General features: G+C 39.1%; 1 protein-coding gene across 4 annotated transcripts in view; it reads left to right on the forward strand.

Annotated features, from left to right (window-relative positions):
- Positions 1–14499, forward strand: part of TOX3 (TOX high mobility group box family member 3) — a 76213-nt gene extending 61714 nt beyond the window's left edge. For all 4 annotated transcript variants that reach the window (XM_021408889.1, XM_021408890.1, XM_021408887.1 and 1 more), the window contains exons 4-7: positions 7921–8190; positions 9528–9755; positions 10942–11022; positions 13500–14499. In XM_021408889.1, coding sequence (XP_021264564.1) covers positions 7921–8190; positions 9528–9755; positions 10942–11022; positions 13500–14240 — 1320 coding nt within the window. In that variant the 3' untranslated portion in view covers positions 14241–14499. The remainder of the gene's footprint in view (positions 1–7920; positions 8191–9527; positions 9756–10941; positions 11023–13499) is intronic.

The raw sequence follows: 18913 nt of genomic DNA on the forward strand, positions 1-18913 counted from the left end.
ATGGCAGCTGTTACCATCACTGTTCTTAATGATTTGTAGTAACAGGAAAAAAAAGATCTCAAAACTAAGTAAACACAAACGAAGTGATGTTCTTATGGTTCTAATTGGTGACATTTGGTCAGATACAGAATGTTTCAAATGGTGGCTGATGCTTTGTGAAACTGGACTTTTAGGACTCATTTAGGATTTTGCAGCGTTTTGTCTGCTATCAGGTAGGCACTGGGACAAGCTTGTTTCTGCTGTGGATCTGAGCTGTGGGCATTGCTGATGGGCTTTCAAGTCTTTGCAGAGTATTCATTCATTTATTTATTTTGTGTGTGTATGGTTAAATATTTTATATCTAATAGTGTTGTACATTTTTTAGTTTCAGAGAGTGTACGTGTCCACTTCACACGACCCCAGGGGAAGTGGGCAGTGGGCTGGCAGCACTACAGGCCGCAGGCAGCCGTGGCTTCTGTACAGAAACTGCTGCAACCTCAATGCGATACGAAGGCAGCATAGCCTGATGGTATACTGAATAATAGAGTTTTTAATAGTGTGTAGATTCTCATGTCCTCAATGACATTGTAATGCTCAGAGCGGATAATATAGTCACTGCTCTGTGAGACATGCTCTTCTCTCCTTTCTCATTGATAGGGAGACAATAGGCCATCTGTTAATGAGCTGTTATGGTTGGAGAAGGGAACGTATTCTGGCACTCTTCAGAAGTTGGTAATTCAGAGCAGAACAGAATCTTTAACTGAATCTTTATTTGTAGTCTGTTGGTCAGTATGAACTATTTCTATGTCCTGGTAATCACAAGAGAGAATCTGTCCATAGGAAACAGTGGCAGCTGTTGATGAAGACACCTATCTGAATAGCATGTATTGCTGGTGCTAGGAGAAAACAATAATCTTGCAAACAGGTTATTACCTATCCAGATATATGAAGGATTCTGCATGGAAAAAGAAAAAACATGTGAATACAGGGAAAGAACGACTTTGACTGTTGTATATGAATAATACCTCCATGAAGATCCATCACCTGCAGAAGATATTGGGAGGTACCATATGAATACATGGAAGATGCTATGCCCCCCAGGATGCTTCCAGGAACTGGAGCAGAAGATAACTGTGATAACTGTAAGAAGTGGACTCAGAAGGTCTGTGGACACAAATGACTGTGGACATCAGCTGAACACTAAGCCTAGGCCATGGCTTTGATCTATTCTGCCTCCTACATTTAAAATCCAGTGTGAGCAAACACTTATCTCTGCTTTCTGATGTCAGCCAAACGAGGCAGATACCAAAGCTGGTATGTGTGTGTTGTACCTGGACAGAAGATTTGTTGGGTCCAGCCACCCTCACGCTTGGAAAACTTTCTTTGGAATTCCTCCTGTTCTCAGCTCTTACCATCCATGTTTTCTCTTGGGAAGCTGACACAGTGCTCAGCTTCCACCGCAAATTCTGGAGCTGTAAAGAAATACTAAGTATCTGCGGAGTTTTAATTTATTCTATGTTGCCAGGTAGCTGAAAAAAAGTTTGACTCTGGTAATATGAAAGATAATGAGACCTAGTTTTCTGATTTGCTTTAAAAAAAAAATAATAAAAAAAACTAATCAGAAATCAACAAAAATTCCCAAAGACAAAAGCAAAACACCCCAGTTCATAGCTACCAGCGCTTGCAGCAATTGTTAGACAAGCAGATGCCATGTCACACCCAAGTCTGCTCCCCCCTGCCAAGTTCCCCACACAATTTGTGTTACCTCTGGTAATGTCTGTTGGTTGTCATGCTTTCTTGCAGTCTCTCTCCATGTTGCTTGCTGCATAATAAGGACCTTTGAAGTCTGCCTTTGATTTGGAAGCTGAAGCACCTGGAGTTGCAGAGGTTGTAACAAAACTGCTAACAGCACTTATCTGACATTGTGCAGCTTCATTTGAACTATCTGGTGTTTGTTTGCAATCTGCCTTCTCTGTTTGCAAACAGAGCAGATCTAAGCTTGTACTGCTAATTTGGATAGAAGCTTCTCATGCCAACATACTGATCAGATCAGAACCCAGATCTGTGATCTGAGTTACACATATTGTGAGCATGCTGTTGGATCCCTTGTACAAAAGTGTGATTCAGTATGGTTTAAAGTGTGGTAGGTGTTTAGAGGAAAAATGAATTGTGTTTCCGTTTTTAAAAGCATCTGTAAGCTGGTGTAAAACTTAAATTATAAACAAGCTGTGAATTAGAAGATGCTTAAGTATCAGTAGTGGACATTGTGGATGGTTCTGAGCTACAGGAATTCCATGGTGGTGTCCATCTGCACGAGCAGAGGCTGTCCCAGAGCAGAAGACTTGGTGTGCAGCTGAGGCCAACAAGAGGCCTGGGGAATGTGCCAGGCCTTTCAGACCAGTGCAGTTTGACAGGAAAGTAAGTGATTAAGAACAAGGTTCCCAAGCTATAAAGGCTCCACGCTAGGCTGCTTAAGAATCTTGAGCATTTCAGAGAAAAATCTTCTATTTCTTGGTCTGGTTGTTGGTGCCTACAGAGGCTCAAAGGCAGGGTCAGCATGGTGGATCTCCGGGCACCCACCATGTCTCTGTGGTGCTGGCCAAAGTGTGCTCCTACTGGTGCTCCCCAGGTGTTCATTGAAGAAATGACTTGAACTTGTGACTGATTCTCACAGCAAGAATAAATCGTGGTCATGAGATGGGTCTCTGCAAATGTGGTCTCAGGCCAGACCCGAAAGAAGAGTTTGGGAAGGGTGCAAAATTAGGGGATGGTAGACCAGAAGGATTCCAAGAACATATGATAAATTAATTTGGAGGTGGTAGCCAGTTTTATCCTATAACGAGAGATGAATTTCCAGAAAGATGAATTTCTACAGACATCCGAGACTGTCAAAAGAAAAGGAGGTAGTTGCTCAGTTTTGAGGAATAAATGAGTGGGCCTTTGTGTTATTCCTTTTTCTTTCTTCATATCCCATCTCTTGGCTTTGTGCTCTTTCTATGTGAACAGAAAACAGAAATTTCTGATGTATTGGGACTGGGGAAGCATGCAGACTGGGAGATTGCTTACTCTTCATGTCTTTCAGGCAGCAGAATGTGCATAAGCCTTCTGTCACCAACCAATCTTTTAGATCCATCTGCACACATTTTTTTTTCTGAACTGACATGTACTGATTGTTGTTGTAGCCTTTGTTTGGGAATTAAATTAGGTAAGGTTTACTTTACTACAGAGGCATGGAGGAAAACATGGGAGTTTTCTCAGTGCTGGAGAAAAGAAGCTGCTGCTTGCAGAGGATCTCCTGATAACTGCAGTTTGACAGATCATTACCGATTGCAGCAGCTGAAGAGAGGAGAGGTAGGATGCTTCTTCAGCGGTGGCAGTACCAAGTGCAACTATTTTATATTCTATTAAGTCAGGATTTAATCTCTGACAGAGAAAAGCATTCTGTTAGTTTGATTTGTTTTGATTGGCAGTGAATTCCAATCTTCTAAAAATTTAGATTAATGGAGTCTTTTATCTCTATTTTACTTGCGGAGGAAAAGAGTATTGAGGATTTCTTCTAGAGATATGCTGACTTGCCCATAAGTAACAGGAGTAATTTACAGACAGGGACAACTGAGGATTCCACTCTTCATATTGCAGCGCATTTGCTTCAACTTGAATTTATCCTTTAAAATATTACATCAGCTTACGTTACACTGACAGTGACAAATTCCTAAGGCAAAAGAATACATAATGTTTTAAGTCAACTTCCAAAACCAGGGCACAGTGAGCATAAACATAAATGTTAGCTTTTGCGTAGTTATTTTTGTTGGCAGATTTACCACAGTCTTAACCACATCCCTTAAAAAGATGGTTCAAGCAGTAGTATAGGGTCAGATCCTAGCCTTGTGTCTTCTTGTAGGCACTTCCAAGGGCTCAATCCTGATGTGGCTAGAAGAATCTTAGTGGAGGTGTTGCTTGTTTTCATGACTGAATATTGTACACCTTGATTTTTATCTTCAGTATTAGTCAAAATATTCTAATATTGTCTGCAAATGATACTCAACATGCCAAGTGAGTGGAAGTTAGGATATCTCTAGAGGTCATGGCTGGCTACTGTTTGTATATCAAAATAAGCACTAGCTGTATTACCTACCGAGTACCTAATGACTTTATATCAGAAGAATGATCTTTTATTGCCATAATTTACCCCGGTACTCAATGGTATGTTTCTCTTTGGCTGGATTGTTGCAAAACACCTTTAAGAGTATACACAGTGTAAATTAAAGTGTTGGAGTTCATACTTTTTTTTCTTTAATCCCACTATTCTGTTTACTTTCCAATGGCTGCTGAGCAATTGATTTTTATCGAACTCTGAAAACTTACTTCTACAAAACAAAATTTTAAGAAAGCTATGTTCTTGGCATGTGCCATGTACCATATCCTTCGGTGTGACTTCTAAATATGACTAAATAGGACTTTTCTTGGAATGACTATCTAAATAAATTAGAAAAGTTGAGAGTAAGGTAGATGGATATCCTCATCGTGCCTTTGATGATGTCTTTTACACATCAAATGCTGCAAATCTTCACAATTAGTGCTATTGGATCTATGCAGGTGTGGTGGAAAAAACTGACATACCTATGTGTAGTCTCACTTGTGTAGGATTACAGCGGAGATCTGAATTTGTCATTGGAATCACAAAAGTAATCTCTCTTTTGTCTTCCTTTTCACCTGTTATGTCCTTGTTTGTTGTTAAGCTGAGTAAATGAGATGTTGAGTTTTGCCTGTCTTTATGTGAAAACCACCAAGTTCTGCCTAACTTCAGTTCAAAATGATAAAGCAGATCAAGCTCACTCAACACTTGATTCTGTTCACTCAAGAAGCTCATGAATTTTTTTAAGCACTGATCTGTCATTTCTTCATTATGTTATGAGAATCCTAACTGCATATAATACTTACATATCCCCTCTACTTCTACTTAAGCTTATGTAAGAAATGAGCATGCAATATTCTCTAAAATGTTCACAGCATTCTTGGTGGATTATTTTGAATGCACAAGCTTTGCCTTTTCAGTTTTCAATTTTCATGTGGTAATGTAATTAGGGTGTCTCACAGATGCTTTAGTGCAATTGTACATCCGTTTGTACCCCAAATATGTTTTTGGTGTTAAACATTTCTTTGCTAAACATTTCATGAATAATGAAATGCTGATCCTTTTGGTTCAGTACTGGTCATTGTAATAGAAGAGGAAAAATAAGGGTTGAGAAAATTGATGGAAAACTTGTTTATTGATTATATATTCCTCCTTAGATAGATTTTGCTTACTCAGAGCTTCTATACAAATGCTATGAACCTCAGTGTTACTACTGACTATCTCCCCTGGCTTCTTGCTAGGCACCAAATCACTGTTCAAACAAGAATGACTTGTGCTTCCTTGTCTGATAGCTCTTCTGTAGGTTCCAGAGGCTATAGAGGCCCACACCACCAAGCCACAGAATAAAAATGAAATTCCTATTCCTTTAATTGTGATTTTTTTAAGTATTGATTAACCAAAGAACTTTAATTCAAAATGTAGAAAAAAGATCATTAATGCTTATAATATGCACACAGATGTAAAAGAGAAGAGATTGGAAACATTATTTTCTTCATATATATATATAAAAGAGGTTTTACCGGTGTACTAGGTGATCAGTTACAAAATATTGTTGTTTTCATTTCTGGTCTTTAGTGAAGTTTTTAAAGATTTAAGAAATAGCTTACAGATTAGGAAAATATATAGAAAAGAAAAACAGGAATTAAACAAAACAAACACAAAAGCATCAAATTGTCTCAGAAGGAGGGGCAGTTAAGAATTCATGGGCTTGTGTATAAAATTAGATTCTGGGTCAGTACAAGTCAAGAGAATTTAGTCTCAATAAAATCATAGATGCAACCAAAATGACAAGACCTGGAGTAAATCGCTTGTAACCCGTGTCGTCATATTTTGTTGCCTTGGTGTAAAGGCCAGAAAGGCCTGTTTTGTGTAACAATGGAGAGCAAAGGCCTTTTAGGCATAGAACACCACTGTGAAAGTTCTGCTTGCAAAATATTGAAGTTGATTTTTATGAGAGAAGGTAATTCTGATGATCTCCACCTTTGCTTCAACAACACACTTTTTTTCTTAACAGAATAAAGCAATGTCTGTAAACTAGAAAGGAATGGGCTAATATGCAGAAAGTGATATCCTTTCAAAAAGACTTTGAATGACTTCCAGATGCCGTTGCCAATACAATTTTGAATCAAAATGACCTTCTAGTTAACGGTAGTAAATTTTCACAGAAAGGTGCCCTGAAGCAAATGGATATTTCAGCCAGTAAGTCTGATGTTTTGATCTTTCTATACCAGTGCTCCACTTTTGGCACAGACATTCATCTCTGAGGAACTACGCTCCTTTGCTGAAAATATTAAAAGCCTCTAAAGTAGGAATAGTGATGTGGTGCATTGTGGATGATGAACTGAGCTTGCAATGTCTTGACAGTCAGGGGAAAATGAGGATGAGACCCAGTACAGGACCTGGATCATGAACGTGTACATTTAACTTCATCTGTACGGGATCCAAGGACAACAATATATGGATGAGGCAGGGCGTGCATCCTCCTTTATAAGTGCCTTGCATCTCTGTACTGCTGCTCTGGACTAGGAGGTGTCCAGGAGCACTGAGCCCACTGCCTCTGCTGGGGCAGGGACAAGAAGAAAGTCACTCAGGACAAACCTCAATGCTGATGCAGGTTTTTGAACACTCCAAATAAAATCTGAGTACACTGGTAAAGTCACAGTGCCTTGTGGAAGTCAGGTGGGCCCTATGCTGGACTTCCAGCATTGCAGTTCTCTTCTGTGGTATTTCACAAAGGTTCACTGAACCTGATGCTGATTGCAATGTAGGTTATTAAAGCAAAAATTTTCAAAATCTATTGTATTCCCCAAGGTTCTGACTGTTTGAACAATGCGTATGGATTGGCCAAGTTGCTAAATCAATTTGTGAGCTAATTATTCTCCCCACTTACTGACTGGTTTAAAAATCTTCTTTTCTGTTTAAATGTTCTTTAAGTGTCTATTGATCTGCACGTGGTTAAAAATAACAAAATGGAGTTGTTTGTAGTCAGATTCTAGTTGACTTCTACCTTTAGGGTCTGACTTATTTTTGTTTACAACTGTGATAAGTGTTGTATAGATGGAGAAGATGACTTAGTTTTAGCCCTCAAGAAACAGCAGAGATGAAAACATGCAAGCACTTGAGTTTCTGAGGCATGAAGTACAAGAAAATAAAGCGGGTGATCAGTGCATAGCTTGCTACTTCCACATGTGTTTGATTGTTGGATTAAAGATAAAAATGTATACTTTTGTGTGGTGCTGGCAAAAAGGGGTTTTTAGGAGTAATTAGGATTACTTGAATGGTTCTTCAGAGTGCTGCTGTGTCTGCACTCGAGATGTGGCAGGGCAACGTTCTTTGAAGGGGATTTAAAACTTATTTTAAAGAGAGTTGTTTTATACCTACTACTGTTACTAGGAACAGCTGTGAATAATTGAATGTCAGAGGAAGATGCTGTTTCTCTCCCTGCTCCCTCCCCATTTTGTTTGCTTTCTGCATTTGACAGCAGTTTGTCTCTACTCTGTTGCAATGTTTTCCCCGTGTCATCAGTCAGCCAGTTGTTTTTGTGGGTATTTGTACAGCATCAAGAGAAAAAAAAATGCTTAAAAATAGGGAAATAAAATTTTTCATTACTCAAGAAAAACCAGCAAAGGGAGAAGCAAAGTCTGAGGCAAGTACTGTAACTGTTGCTGCATTTGGTTTACTGATCTGTTGAAAAGAAACCAAACAAAATGGAAGTTGACAGTGTCAGTTCTGTGAGTCAGTGAAAGTGACTTGCTAATGCTGTATGGTCATCGCTAAGGACTACGTAATGTTTCACTCTCTTCTAGGATCAGAGTCACACCCAAGTTTCGCAGTACCGCCAAGACCACTCTTTGATTATGAGGTCCATTGTCCACATGACGGATGCTGCTCACTCGGGAATTATGACTCCCTCTCAGCTCACCACCATTAACCAGTCCCAGCTAAGTGCACAGCTGGGGCTAAATCTGGGAGGCACCAACTTGCCACACACTTCTCCCTCCCCTCCTGCCAGTAAATCAGCCACTCCTTCCCCCTCCAGCTCTATAAATGAAGAAGATGCAGATGAATCGAATAGAGTAAGTTATTCCACGCATTGCAGTGAGTAAGCTTTACATGGCTGTATTCTGTATTTTCATGAATGTGGCAATATTTTCTCAGCTGCAAAGTGGTCATATAAAATATGTAAGTTTTAACATACAGTGAGCTATGTGATTTATTTGCTGTTTAGCTTCTGACTTAGGAAGCTTCTGTGATACTTCCATCATAATAGATGTTAGAATATACATATCTGTCCATATATTTTCAGTTGAATACCTTCATAGTTCATTTTAGATTTTATAGATCTGGTGAATCTCTTTATTCTTCAACTCTGGGAATTTTTTCATTTTGACATTCTCTGGAGTCATTTAAAATGTAGATGCATTTAGACAGAAATAAAATAAACTTTCTTCTGTCTGAGAGCTTACTTAATTTACAGTGTGCTTTAAATTAACCTGTTACAAAGGGAAAATGTTATAGCACTATATATACAGGGCTAATTCAGACTGCTCCGTGAAATATTTTATCATTAGGTTTAATGGAAATTGTGTATATGGAAAGAAGATTCCATACAGGATCCTTAAAATATCAAAGTAAAACAACAAGCATAGAGATATAGCTAGAGCCACACTGTCCCCTTGCTGCCACAATCAATGTGTAGTCCAGAAGAAGAGGGTGTGGGGCATGAGGAGTAAATGAGGGCTGGGAGTACTAGCAGTCCTTGAAGTGCTGCTCTAAAGGTTTCCCCTTCCTGGGGTGGGAGAAAATGTGGGTATGGAGATGCTGCTGCATGGGCACCTGACCCCATGCAAGGTGCCTTGGAAGAGGGTGGTGGGCACAGGGGTGGTTCACTGTGCATGGATAGATACTGCAGAACTGCTGCTGCTTCTTGCCTAAAGGGTAAGGTTTTTTAACCCCTGACGCATGTCTAAGCTGACAGCCTAAGTCTGGGAATCAGGAAATGCCTCCAGGCTCTTGTCTTTTGAGTCTCTACTACCGAAATTGCATTTCAATGGAAAAACATAGATTACCTACTCAAAGCACACTGTAGATTGAATACATATACATGTATATATTAAATAGAAATTAGTTACGGTGTACTTTTTGAGGTCAGGCTTCTAGGAATGATTCTGAGCCATGCTTATAGTGAGTGGTAATAATTTTGGTATTTAGTTCCAGTGGTTCTGATGAGAATGACTGAGAATAAGTGCTGCTTGGTGGGAGAAAGACTTGCACAACTTGACTCTCCAAATTGCTACCTACACAGGAATTTTTATCCATGTATTAACAAGCCAGACTGACAATAATTATTCAGAATTCCTCTGACTTGCATTTCAAGCATATGTGGACTATTCCTGTTCCTACTGTTTCTTAGGCTACTGGAGAAAAAAGAGCTGCCCCAGATTCTGGCAAGAAGCCCAAGACTCCAAAGAAGAAGAAAAAGAAAGATCCCAACGAGCCCCAAAAGCCAGTGTCAGCATATGCCCTTTTCTTCAGGGATACGCAAGCTGCAATTAAAGGGCAGAACCCCAATGCTACGTTTGGAGAAGTTTCAAAAATAGTGGCATCAATGTGGGACAGTTTAGGAGAAGAACAAAAACAGGTAAAAATGGATGCAGGGATGTCTCACAAGAATTAATTATTGCTTGAAAAAAAAATCCTCCTACCTCTGAGCTGAGCGGAGCACACTGCTTGCTCATGTAGACCTCTTGCTCTGCAGAGCTGCATTGCTTTTTGAACTTGCTGAAGATCTGGCATCTAAAAAGAATTTTGTTGTTAGAGTCAGTAGGTCATATTCAGTGACTGTATTTGTCTTTAAATTTTAAAGGGCAGTTTGTCAAAATCTCAAGTGATACTGTCCTGGAGTCCTGTTTAAGACCACCTTTTGATGATTCTCATTTCAAAGCTCTTATTTCCTATTAATCAGAAGTTAGAATAGAAAAGGGGAAGGTACAGCACATTTACCATTTCCTTTGATCTGCCTTATGAATTTGTTACAAAGCGTGTTGATTTCAAACCTTTGAAGCCAATCCTCTGTGCCTCATTACAATGTTGTGTGTGAAATGTTATCTCCAACTCAAAATTGGTACAGAATGATGAGTTTTGTTCTTCCTTGAGGGTTATTCTTCTTGCTATACACATGTAACTCCTACGCATAGATTGGAAAAAAATCCTTTGGGGCTCTTTGCCTGTTGATACTCTGTGCAGCTCCCAGTCATACTTAGCAGTCTGACAGATGATGATATCTAACAGATGATAATCATGATTTAAGGATGAACTTTAAATGTAGTGCTGATTAGAAATACAGATTTATTCACTTTTTGTTTAACTGTTCTACTGAAGCTCTGTGGGATTCTCTAATACTGACTTTGGGGAAAGTGAATTGTCAAAACTCTATGAACCACATTTTCCTTTTCTTTTTTTTTTTTGGCTACTTTATAATACTTCAGATACTTTTCAGCACCTGAAATACTCAGTGTGAGTAAAATATCATTTCCTAGGAAGATGAAGTGTGCATAACTGGTCTTGTCAGACAGTTGGCTGCTCTAGCAGGTTTTTTCTGTATGACAAATGGACATACGTTGTGGTGATGTTCCAGCAAGTGGACCTGAAAGTCTGTGGCCACCTGCAGGAATATTTAAAACTTCCAGGGAAGAAAAAGCCTGCATAAAGTAAGAGTGTTTTTGGATTTTTGATCTGAGCTTTTGGTTTTGTTGCAAGTGATTCTGAGAGCATTCTGGCAAAAACTTAATAATTGAAATTGGTGAAACTATGGTGTCTTTTAATAGGTATATAAAAGAAAAACAGAAGCTGCCAAAAAGGAATACCTAAAGGCTCTTGCAGCCTATAGAGCAAGCCTTGTTTCCAAGGTAAGACTGATAATGCCTTCTATATAATGCAAGTTAGCTTTTGGCAATGTTTTTCTTAAATATGGGGGTAGGGGTGTGGTGTAATGCAAAACAAAAGTAGAATCCTAGGATTTCTGTAATGCAATTCTAAAAGATGTGCTGCTGCTTGAACCCTGTGTGGCCTCTGCAAAGAAATTTCATCTCTTTAAGACACTGTAATGATTACCAAACAATAACTTTGTAAATGTACATCTTCCATTATCTTTGGAAGCAAAATAATGCACTTCACTACAGAAGTAAAATTCAGTCATGAAAAATATGCCGACCTTCTGACATTAACATTTACAGGCTATTTGCAGAATTGTTTTTTGGTTTTGTTTTTTTTTTTTTTTCTTTTCCTCAAGTGCTTCTTCCCAAAAGACAGGCTTGTTTTGCATGGGCTTGAAGAGAAGTTATTGTGTAGCAAAGCTTAAGTATTTCTTGCAGGTGAGGGGGAGAAATGTGTGTGGTGGCTCTGAATTTGGAGAGTCCTTACAAATGGACTAGCTGGCAGTAGGCCATGCTGAGTATTAGAGCAGATCCCTGCTTAGTATGAAACTCACGTGAAGAAAACAAAGCTCTGCTCTCAGATTTGAGAATTTACCTTTTTAACTGGCAGCACGAGGCTGATTGTATGTCTGCTGCTTCTGGACATTACAAATGGAAATGTGCTTATGTCCTTCTAATCTACCTGCGGAAATCAAAGCGGTCATTTCATGAAGACCAACTACAAAAATGCACTTGCTCACAAGAAAGCAATAGACTAAACTGATGATATCTAGCTCCTGAGAATGCTTATTTGAATATACAACTACAGAGCATTAGGAAGTAGCATAGAAAGTTGCTGCATAGTTAATTAATGCTTAGAAATACAACAACAGAAATGAGACACATGCATTCTTGAAAGCTGGAAGGTTTCCTTGTATTGAGAAGCTGTGTTTTTCTATTGTCTCTAGGACTTAGATAACGTTTTCAGTCTTTAATATCATGATGCTAAGTTCAATGGCAGCAGCAATTCTAAATACCTTTGAGGGAATTTGTCTTGTCAGTCCTAAATTCCCTTTTCAAAAACAATAGAGATCATATTTTCTCCCCTAATCTGTGGGACTTGTGCTGCTAAGTGACTTCTGAGAAGACTGTGAGTAGAAATTACTTTCTAAGTCCAGAATTCATCTCCCGTACCCTAAGATATCCTTGCTGTAGCTTTTTTGTCGAAGGTTGTTGTTGAGAGTAGATACAGATTAAGCACTTCTGAGGTAAGACTTGATGCATTCTAAGGTAAATACCTAAAAGATGTCAATTTATTTTACTGGATGTGAGTTTTTCTCTCTGTCATCTTTAATGGAATTCTAGGCAAGTATATTGCATGTTGTATGCAATGCAGATGTGTAAAACTATGCAAGATGATCCTACATTTTGTGCTTAATTGTGTCTAATTTAAACACAGTATTTTAATCATATCTAATAAAACTATGTCTTCAAGGGCACCGGAAAGCCCCAGAATGAAGTTTTCCTGCAGGTGTATCCCATCAGAAAGCTCCATGACACTGGAATTAGGCAGGATGCTGTAAGCAGGGCACCTGCTGATGTAGCCATGCTGCTTCCAGCGAGTCTGGGCTTCTGCCTTCACAATGCTCCCTTAGACTTCTTTCTGCTGAGGATACATAGGGCTTGATGCCTTAGAAATGAAGAACTACAACGAGCTAATTTAAAAGGTTGTTTGAGAGGTTTTGGTGCTTGTACAATACTTTTATGCCATAATAACTGGTGTAGAGGGATATGCTTCTCCTCAGAACAGGTTTTTTTTGTTCTTGTTTTTTTAAGAACATATAAATAGAAACTGTTTTAGCTCTTTCAGCCAGATGAGGTACTACAAATTTCTGATGTTGAACCAGGGCACAAGTTAGTTTGTTGTCCGAGAACTGGAATCCAAGTAAGAGCTGCAGGTGCCTTGTACAGAAACAGACAAAGGTGTAATGTAATGGATCAGTGACCTTTTCAGACTGCTGATTGACGTTTCCTGATAGAAAACAAAAGAAGAAAAAGTCTCCCCGAATATCTGTGACTTTTCTTTCCATATAAACAGTAACAAAGTTTTCTTTATTAAGAACACAAGTAACTTCAGTTGATTAGGTCAAACTGAGCCATGGTCCATAACCTTTCTAAATATCTTAATATATAAAGCAGCAAGATTTAGGTACTGAGAGAGGATAAATAAGAACTGAGATGGTAAAAGTTTGTAATGGATGAAGAAAATGGGCAACTCAAATGAGATTTTGACCTGCGTTTCCTAAATAGACTATTATAATAATTGGACACATTCTCTAGGGCAGTCTTTCCACTGAGCAACTCACGAGATGTGAGGGGGCAGGAACAGATTTTGATGATTTTTTAAGCTTGATATAGGAGGATGTCTATTTTTATCAATACCCGTTCTTGAATTTCTTTTCCAACCACAGGCTGCTGCAGAGTCTGCTGAGGCCCAGACAATTCGTTCTGTGCAGCAAACGTTGGCATCCACAAATTTGTCTTCCTCCCTTATTCTGAATACTTCTCTCTCTCAACATGCAACAGTATCAGCATCTCCTCAAACTCTTCAACAGTCCCTTCCCAGAGCAATTGCTCCCAAACCTCTGACCATGAGACTGCCGATGAATCAAATTGTTGCTTCTGTTACCATTGCATCAAACATGCCGACAAACATTGCAGCTCCATTGATAAGCTCTATGGGAACAAACATGGTGGCAACACCGTCTTCATCTCAAGTAAGTCCCTCAATGCAAAGCCAGCAGCACCAGATACAGCAGCTCCAGCAGCAACAGATGCAGCAGATGCAACAACAGCAGCTACATCAGCATCAAATGCATCAGCAGATACAACAGCAAATGCAACAACAGCATTTTCAGCACCACATGCAACAACATTTGCAGCAGCAGCAGCAGCATCTTCAGCAGCAAATTAATCAACAGCAAATGCAACAGCAGCTTCAGCACATACAGCTTCAGCAGATGCAGCAGCAGCAGATGCAGCATATGCAACACCAATCACAGCCTTCTCCTCAGCAGCACTCGCCAGTAGCCTCTCAGATCACTTCTCCCATCCCTGCCATTGGGAGCCCTCAGCCAGCACCTCAGCAGCACCAGTCACAAATACAATCTCAGACACAGACTCAAGTATTATCACAGGTCAGTATTTTCTGAAGATAAATGATCTCACAGCATCGCTTTGTGTTGATGGAGGGGGTAGGGGTAAACCATATTTGGCTGAAAACTGTAAATTGTTGATGGTAGTTATGCAGGGATGCATAACAGATCAAACGATCCTCTAAAGTGTCTATTAGATAGGCAATAAAGAACTACAATGTAGCTGTGTATCATCTTTTAGCTGACTATAAATCATTTTGTTTAAAAAAAAAAAAAAAGCTGTGCTCTCTTTCATGTGATGCCTTTTTAATTTATTTAAGCTTTACCTACAATATGTGAATCAAATGGCCTAATAAATACCTGGACCTTATGACTGCAACATGGCCTTTCAGAGTTACAGACACTTTCTCTGAAAGTGAATAATGCACTTCAAGGCAGTATGAACTCATGAAGCCCTTAAAGCACAGTTGTAACTACCTGTAAAATGATGATTGGATTTCATACAGTCATACTTGTATGACATGAGTTAGTTGATGGCATTTTTTGTCATGAAAAAAAAATAGAGTAAGTCACAGATTTTTGCCAAAGCTCTTAAATTTCTGTCCTAAATATCTTCAGAAAAGCAAATGCAAGTAACTGAACTTCAATGTTTGATCCATCCTTTCACTCCATTTCTCCCAATACCATAGTTTGTAACAAAATATATATTGACAGTTACCCTATTACGTTAATTCCAATTACAGAACAAATGTGAATATTATATTCTGTGTGGAAGTGATGAGTTTCAGATTTAATACACTGTATTTTTAAAAGGGAAATGCACTTAACTAAGGCTGTTATTACAAAAAGCTAAGATGAAAAATGCAAGAGTTTTTAATACGCTGTAAAACCAGTAAAATATTTAAAAGAAACTCCACGATCGAATAATCAATGTAAATATTTTCTTTAAAAGTTGTAAGTTTTCATATCATGTGTTGTAAAGTTTTCATAAATGAGGCTTTAATGTAAACACTGGTAACATGAATTATTAATTGCTACATTGCTTATTGTGTTTTTATGCTGTTTTATACTTTTTTATGAGTTACGATAGCAGCAATTAAGTTGTTTGTATTTTGCTTATCTAAAATAAATGCTTTTATCTTGCTATAGAATAAACACATTTCAGTAAAACCAATGGGCCACAAGTCTTTGATAGGAAAAAAAAAAAAAACAACCAACAGAAATGTTTCCTTATGAAACTGCTTTCTCGGTCACTTTATTCCACTTTCTGGATTTGATTTTATCAACCAGATTGTGCAAGTAGGTACTGGTCTGTGCGATCAGCTCTGGTGTCCATAAGTGCACGGCTGGAGGGTGGCATGCAGCTCCTCTGAGCAGGCCGTGGCTTCGAGGTGGGAGAGCAGGTGGTGGAGCGATGGCACAGAGCACTCATCCTGCCCCGTGTTACGTCTGTCGTCAGGAGCAGGGTAGGGAACCTGTCTTGGCGGCTCAGGGATGAAAATTAGCACGGTTTGGGGTTTTTCTCATGTCCTTGGGTTTTAGCTGTAAGCCCAACTGCTGCCCTGGTCCTGTGAGGCCTTGGCTTGTCCCAGGCTCTGGCTCATGCTGAAGGGTGCAAGCAGGGAGCGGTGGGTGGAGAGGGAGCTATTTCACTGGAAAGATTTGGATACATTTGCATCCAAAGTGTTGGCAAGATATATTAGTGTTCTTTCTACATTTCTACTCTTGATGGAGGGGAAGAGCCCTTCCTTTCTTCTTTCTCATCCCTGCCTGCTATCGCTGTGTGCTGGGTGCAGTCTGACCACTATCCCCAGTTGTCTTGCATGATTAATTACAGCATCTGTCCTGTCAGGAGCTATAATGAAGAGGTCTTGATAAAAATTGCAAATTACCACTGGCAACAATCTTAAACTGCTTATGATAAAATGAAAATTAAAAACAGCAAGTGTCAAACCCGAGCAGAATCCTAATCCTGTTTCAGGCCGTGTCCATGGCTACCGATCAGGCCCCAACCAAAATAATGGGATATAGATCCCCCAAAAGTTGTAGCCGGTCTTGAAGGAAAAGGTACTGTACTGTGTGAGTTTATTAATAATGAATTCAACTTTCAATATTTCTCCATTCTCAGGTACTCTGTTTATTATCTACAAATATTGAACAGCAAGAGATTCCAATTAGAAATTTATAGATTTCTTGGAGCAGAAAAAATCATGTATAAATTGAAGCTTTTCGTAATAGGTGTTAGTTGACAGCTACCCATGCTCGTAATAGCCTTCATATGATATCTAATCATGTCTGGGAGGGAGGAGGCTTATTTCAGGCACAAGGAAGCCTGTGTGCATTGGAAATGGCACAGTAGAGGCTGGTTGTGAAAGATGGTTTTGTGTCAGTTTTAACCAATGTTACATAACAAAGAGGACCATTTTATAGTCTTTTTCAAACCTTTAGACAACTGTCTTCAGAAATAATTGCTAAACTGCATGTGACAGTAATTGTGTATTAGTTCTGTAATTGTCATTTTGAAGACCTATGAAGTATCGTTGGGAAAAATGTCACTAGTGATAAGAGTTAATTACAACTGAAGTCTGTTTTCAACTATTTGTGGCAAGAAGCAGGTGTTATTATACTCATTAAATGATTTCATAAATCCTGGGTTTTATCACATTTGATTAAGAGCTGCTGAAATACTGATGGTCAATTCCAGGAAAAAAAAAAGTTTTAATTGCTGCAGCTAAAAAAATTAATCATCAAGCAGAACTGAACATTTTAAATATCGAAATTTCAGTCATGGAAAACTGGAGCATCCCCCTGCTTGCTACAAAATTGTATTTTCCATTACCCGCAATAGCATATTGCAAAACATCTTGTGTTTCAAACTGTGCAAGTTAGAGTTCATATTCTCTACGTCTAAGTGAATAACTTTGCTATCATAGGTCAGAAATAAAACTGTTAATTTAAATCACTTACTATGCAATTTATACAGGAAAATCTCCCGTATCCATGATTTCAGTGTCGTACATGTTATAAAGACTGTTTTCTTCGTATCATTTGAAAGTACTTAACTGCTCCCTTCTTTTCCCAAGGTTTCAGATGCTTTATCACCCCAGTTAACCACATTCTACTTTCACATTAACCCAGGTTGACACATGATGAAGGAACATAAGGAGGTTTAATTTTTAGCTGACACAGGGTCATTGGTTTCTAACTTGAAGAACAAAGGCTTTAAATACCTCTATGCAACATAATCTCAATTTTATATTATCACCTGACCATTGTGGTTTGCGGGACAGATGGATTAAATATCTCAAGTTTAACCAGTAGTCTTGCACTGACTCTTTTCAATGGGGATTGGACATTTGAATGGCTTCTTTTCCATTTCTCACTTCATGGAGTGTTTTGCAGCGCTGGACTTCATTCTAACCTTTCCCTCCCCCCTTTGTTTGGCTTTTGTTTTGCAACAGCTGTTATTATCGTTTTTGGTCAGCTGTGATTGCTGGAGGCAAAATAGGACCAGATGGTGTTTTGCTATGCATGAATGGAGAGTTAGAGGAGTTTAGATTGAATAGGCCAAGTTTGAATGGTGTCTATGCACCACCTGCCCTCTTCAGCAGCAGCACACACATCATAGGAGCATGATCTGTCTCAGACCTACTAGAATTGGATGGGAATGGAGAGAGCCTTGTTGGATTTTCTCCATATTTATTGATCTTCCATGCACTAACAGCATAATGCTGTACACAGTCAATTTGAGTTAATTGGATATGACACAGCATGTACATGTAATCTATCACTGTAGTCTCTTGGTACGCTTTAGGTTTTGCTGCCACAAGAACATGCAGTATTAGCCTGCATTAGTAGGCTAAGTGGATGGAAGTAAAACAGGATCATCGTGCAGCATGATTTAACAAAACGGACCGGAGTTCTAACGCGATGCCCTTAAAACTGCCAGAGATACGATAGAGTGGAGTACAAATGTTTCTGATTTGATAGGGTGGACTGGGTATTTTGGCACAGAAAAAAAGCAAACAAAACACCTCATTCCCATGCTTTTCTCAGAGGTTTGCCAGTGAAATGTAAGTGAACAGTTCCCTAGAAGTTGGTAGCAGCCTCGTTAGAGATGAGTCAGTGCAGCGTTGAAAGGGCTGTGTGTGTGTGCAGGAATCTATTCCAGAGCAGGAAAGATGTTAGATTAAGCAAATTCTGATTACCAACTCCTAAAACACAGAGATTAAAATGAAGCATTCTGATTGGTTTCAGAGCAGCAAAGGGCTTCTTCAGTGCCCTAACATTAGCCATCAGAGTGGAACTTAAAGGCTACCGAAATTTAGTGTGTTATATCCTCCATGAAGGCTGCTTGAAAGGCTTCTGGTGTGCTTGAGTTGTAGCTGAATGCTAGGGAATAAAATACATACGTGCTTGTACAAATAACTCTCTGGAACTGTCACAGCCGTTGGGTGTTTCAGGCCGACCTCTGCCCATGTTGGCAGGAGCCGCTCACGCGCTGCCTTTGTCTGCGGTGTCAGGTAGCCAAGTGAGCTACTTTATTATGAAAATTGCATTCAGCTGAAAAAAATGCTAAATATTTTCAAGAGCCTGTGGGAAAAGCTAGGTTTGTATTAAAGGATTTGGTTCTTAAAGTCACCAAGAAGCTAATGCTTCTCAGGTGCATCTGAGGGAGAGTATTTTCGATTATAATACTAAAATCTTTCAGAAGAGAATGTGTGGCTTTG

This window comes from Numida meleagris, chromosome 10 (assembly GCF_002078875.1).
Source record: "Numida meleagris isolate 19003 breed g44 Domestic line chromosome 10, NumMel1.0, whole genome shotgun sequence".
In the NCBI taxonomy this organism is placed as follows: domain Eukaryota; kingdom Metazoa; phylum Chordata; class Aves; order Galliformes; family Numididae; genus Numida; species Numida meleagris.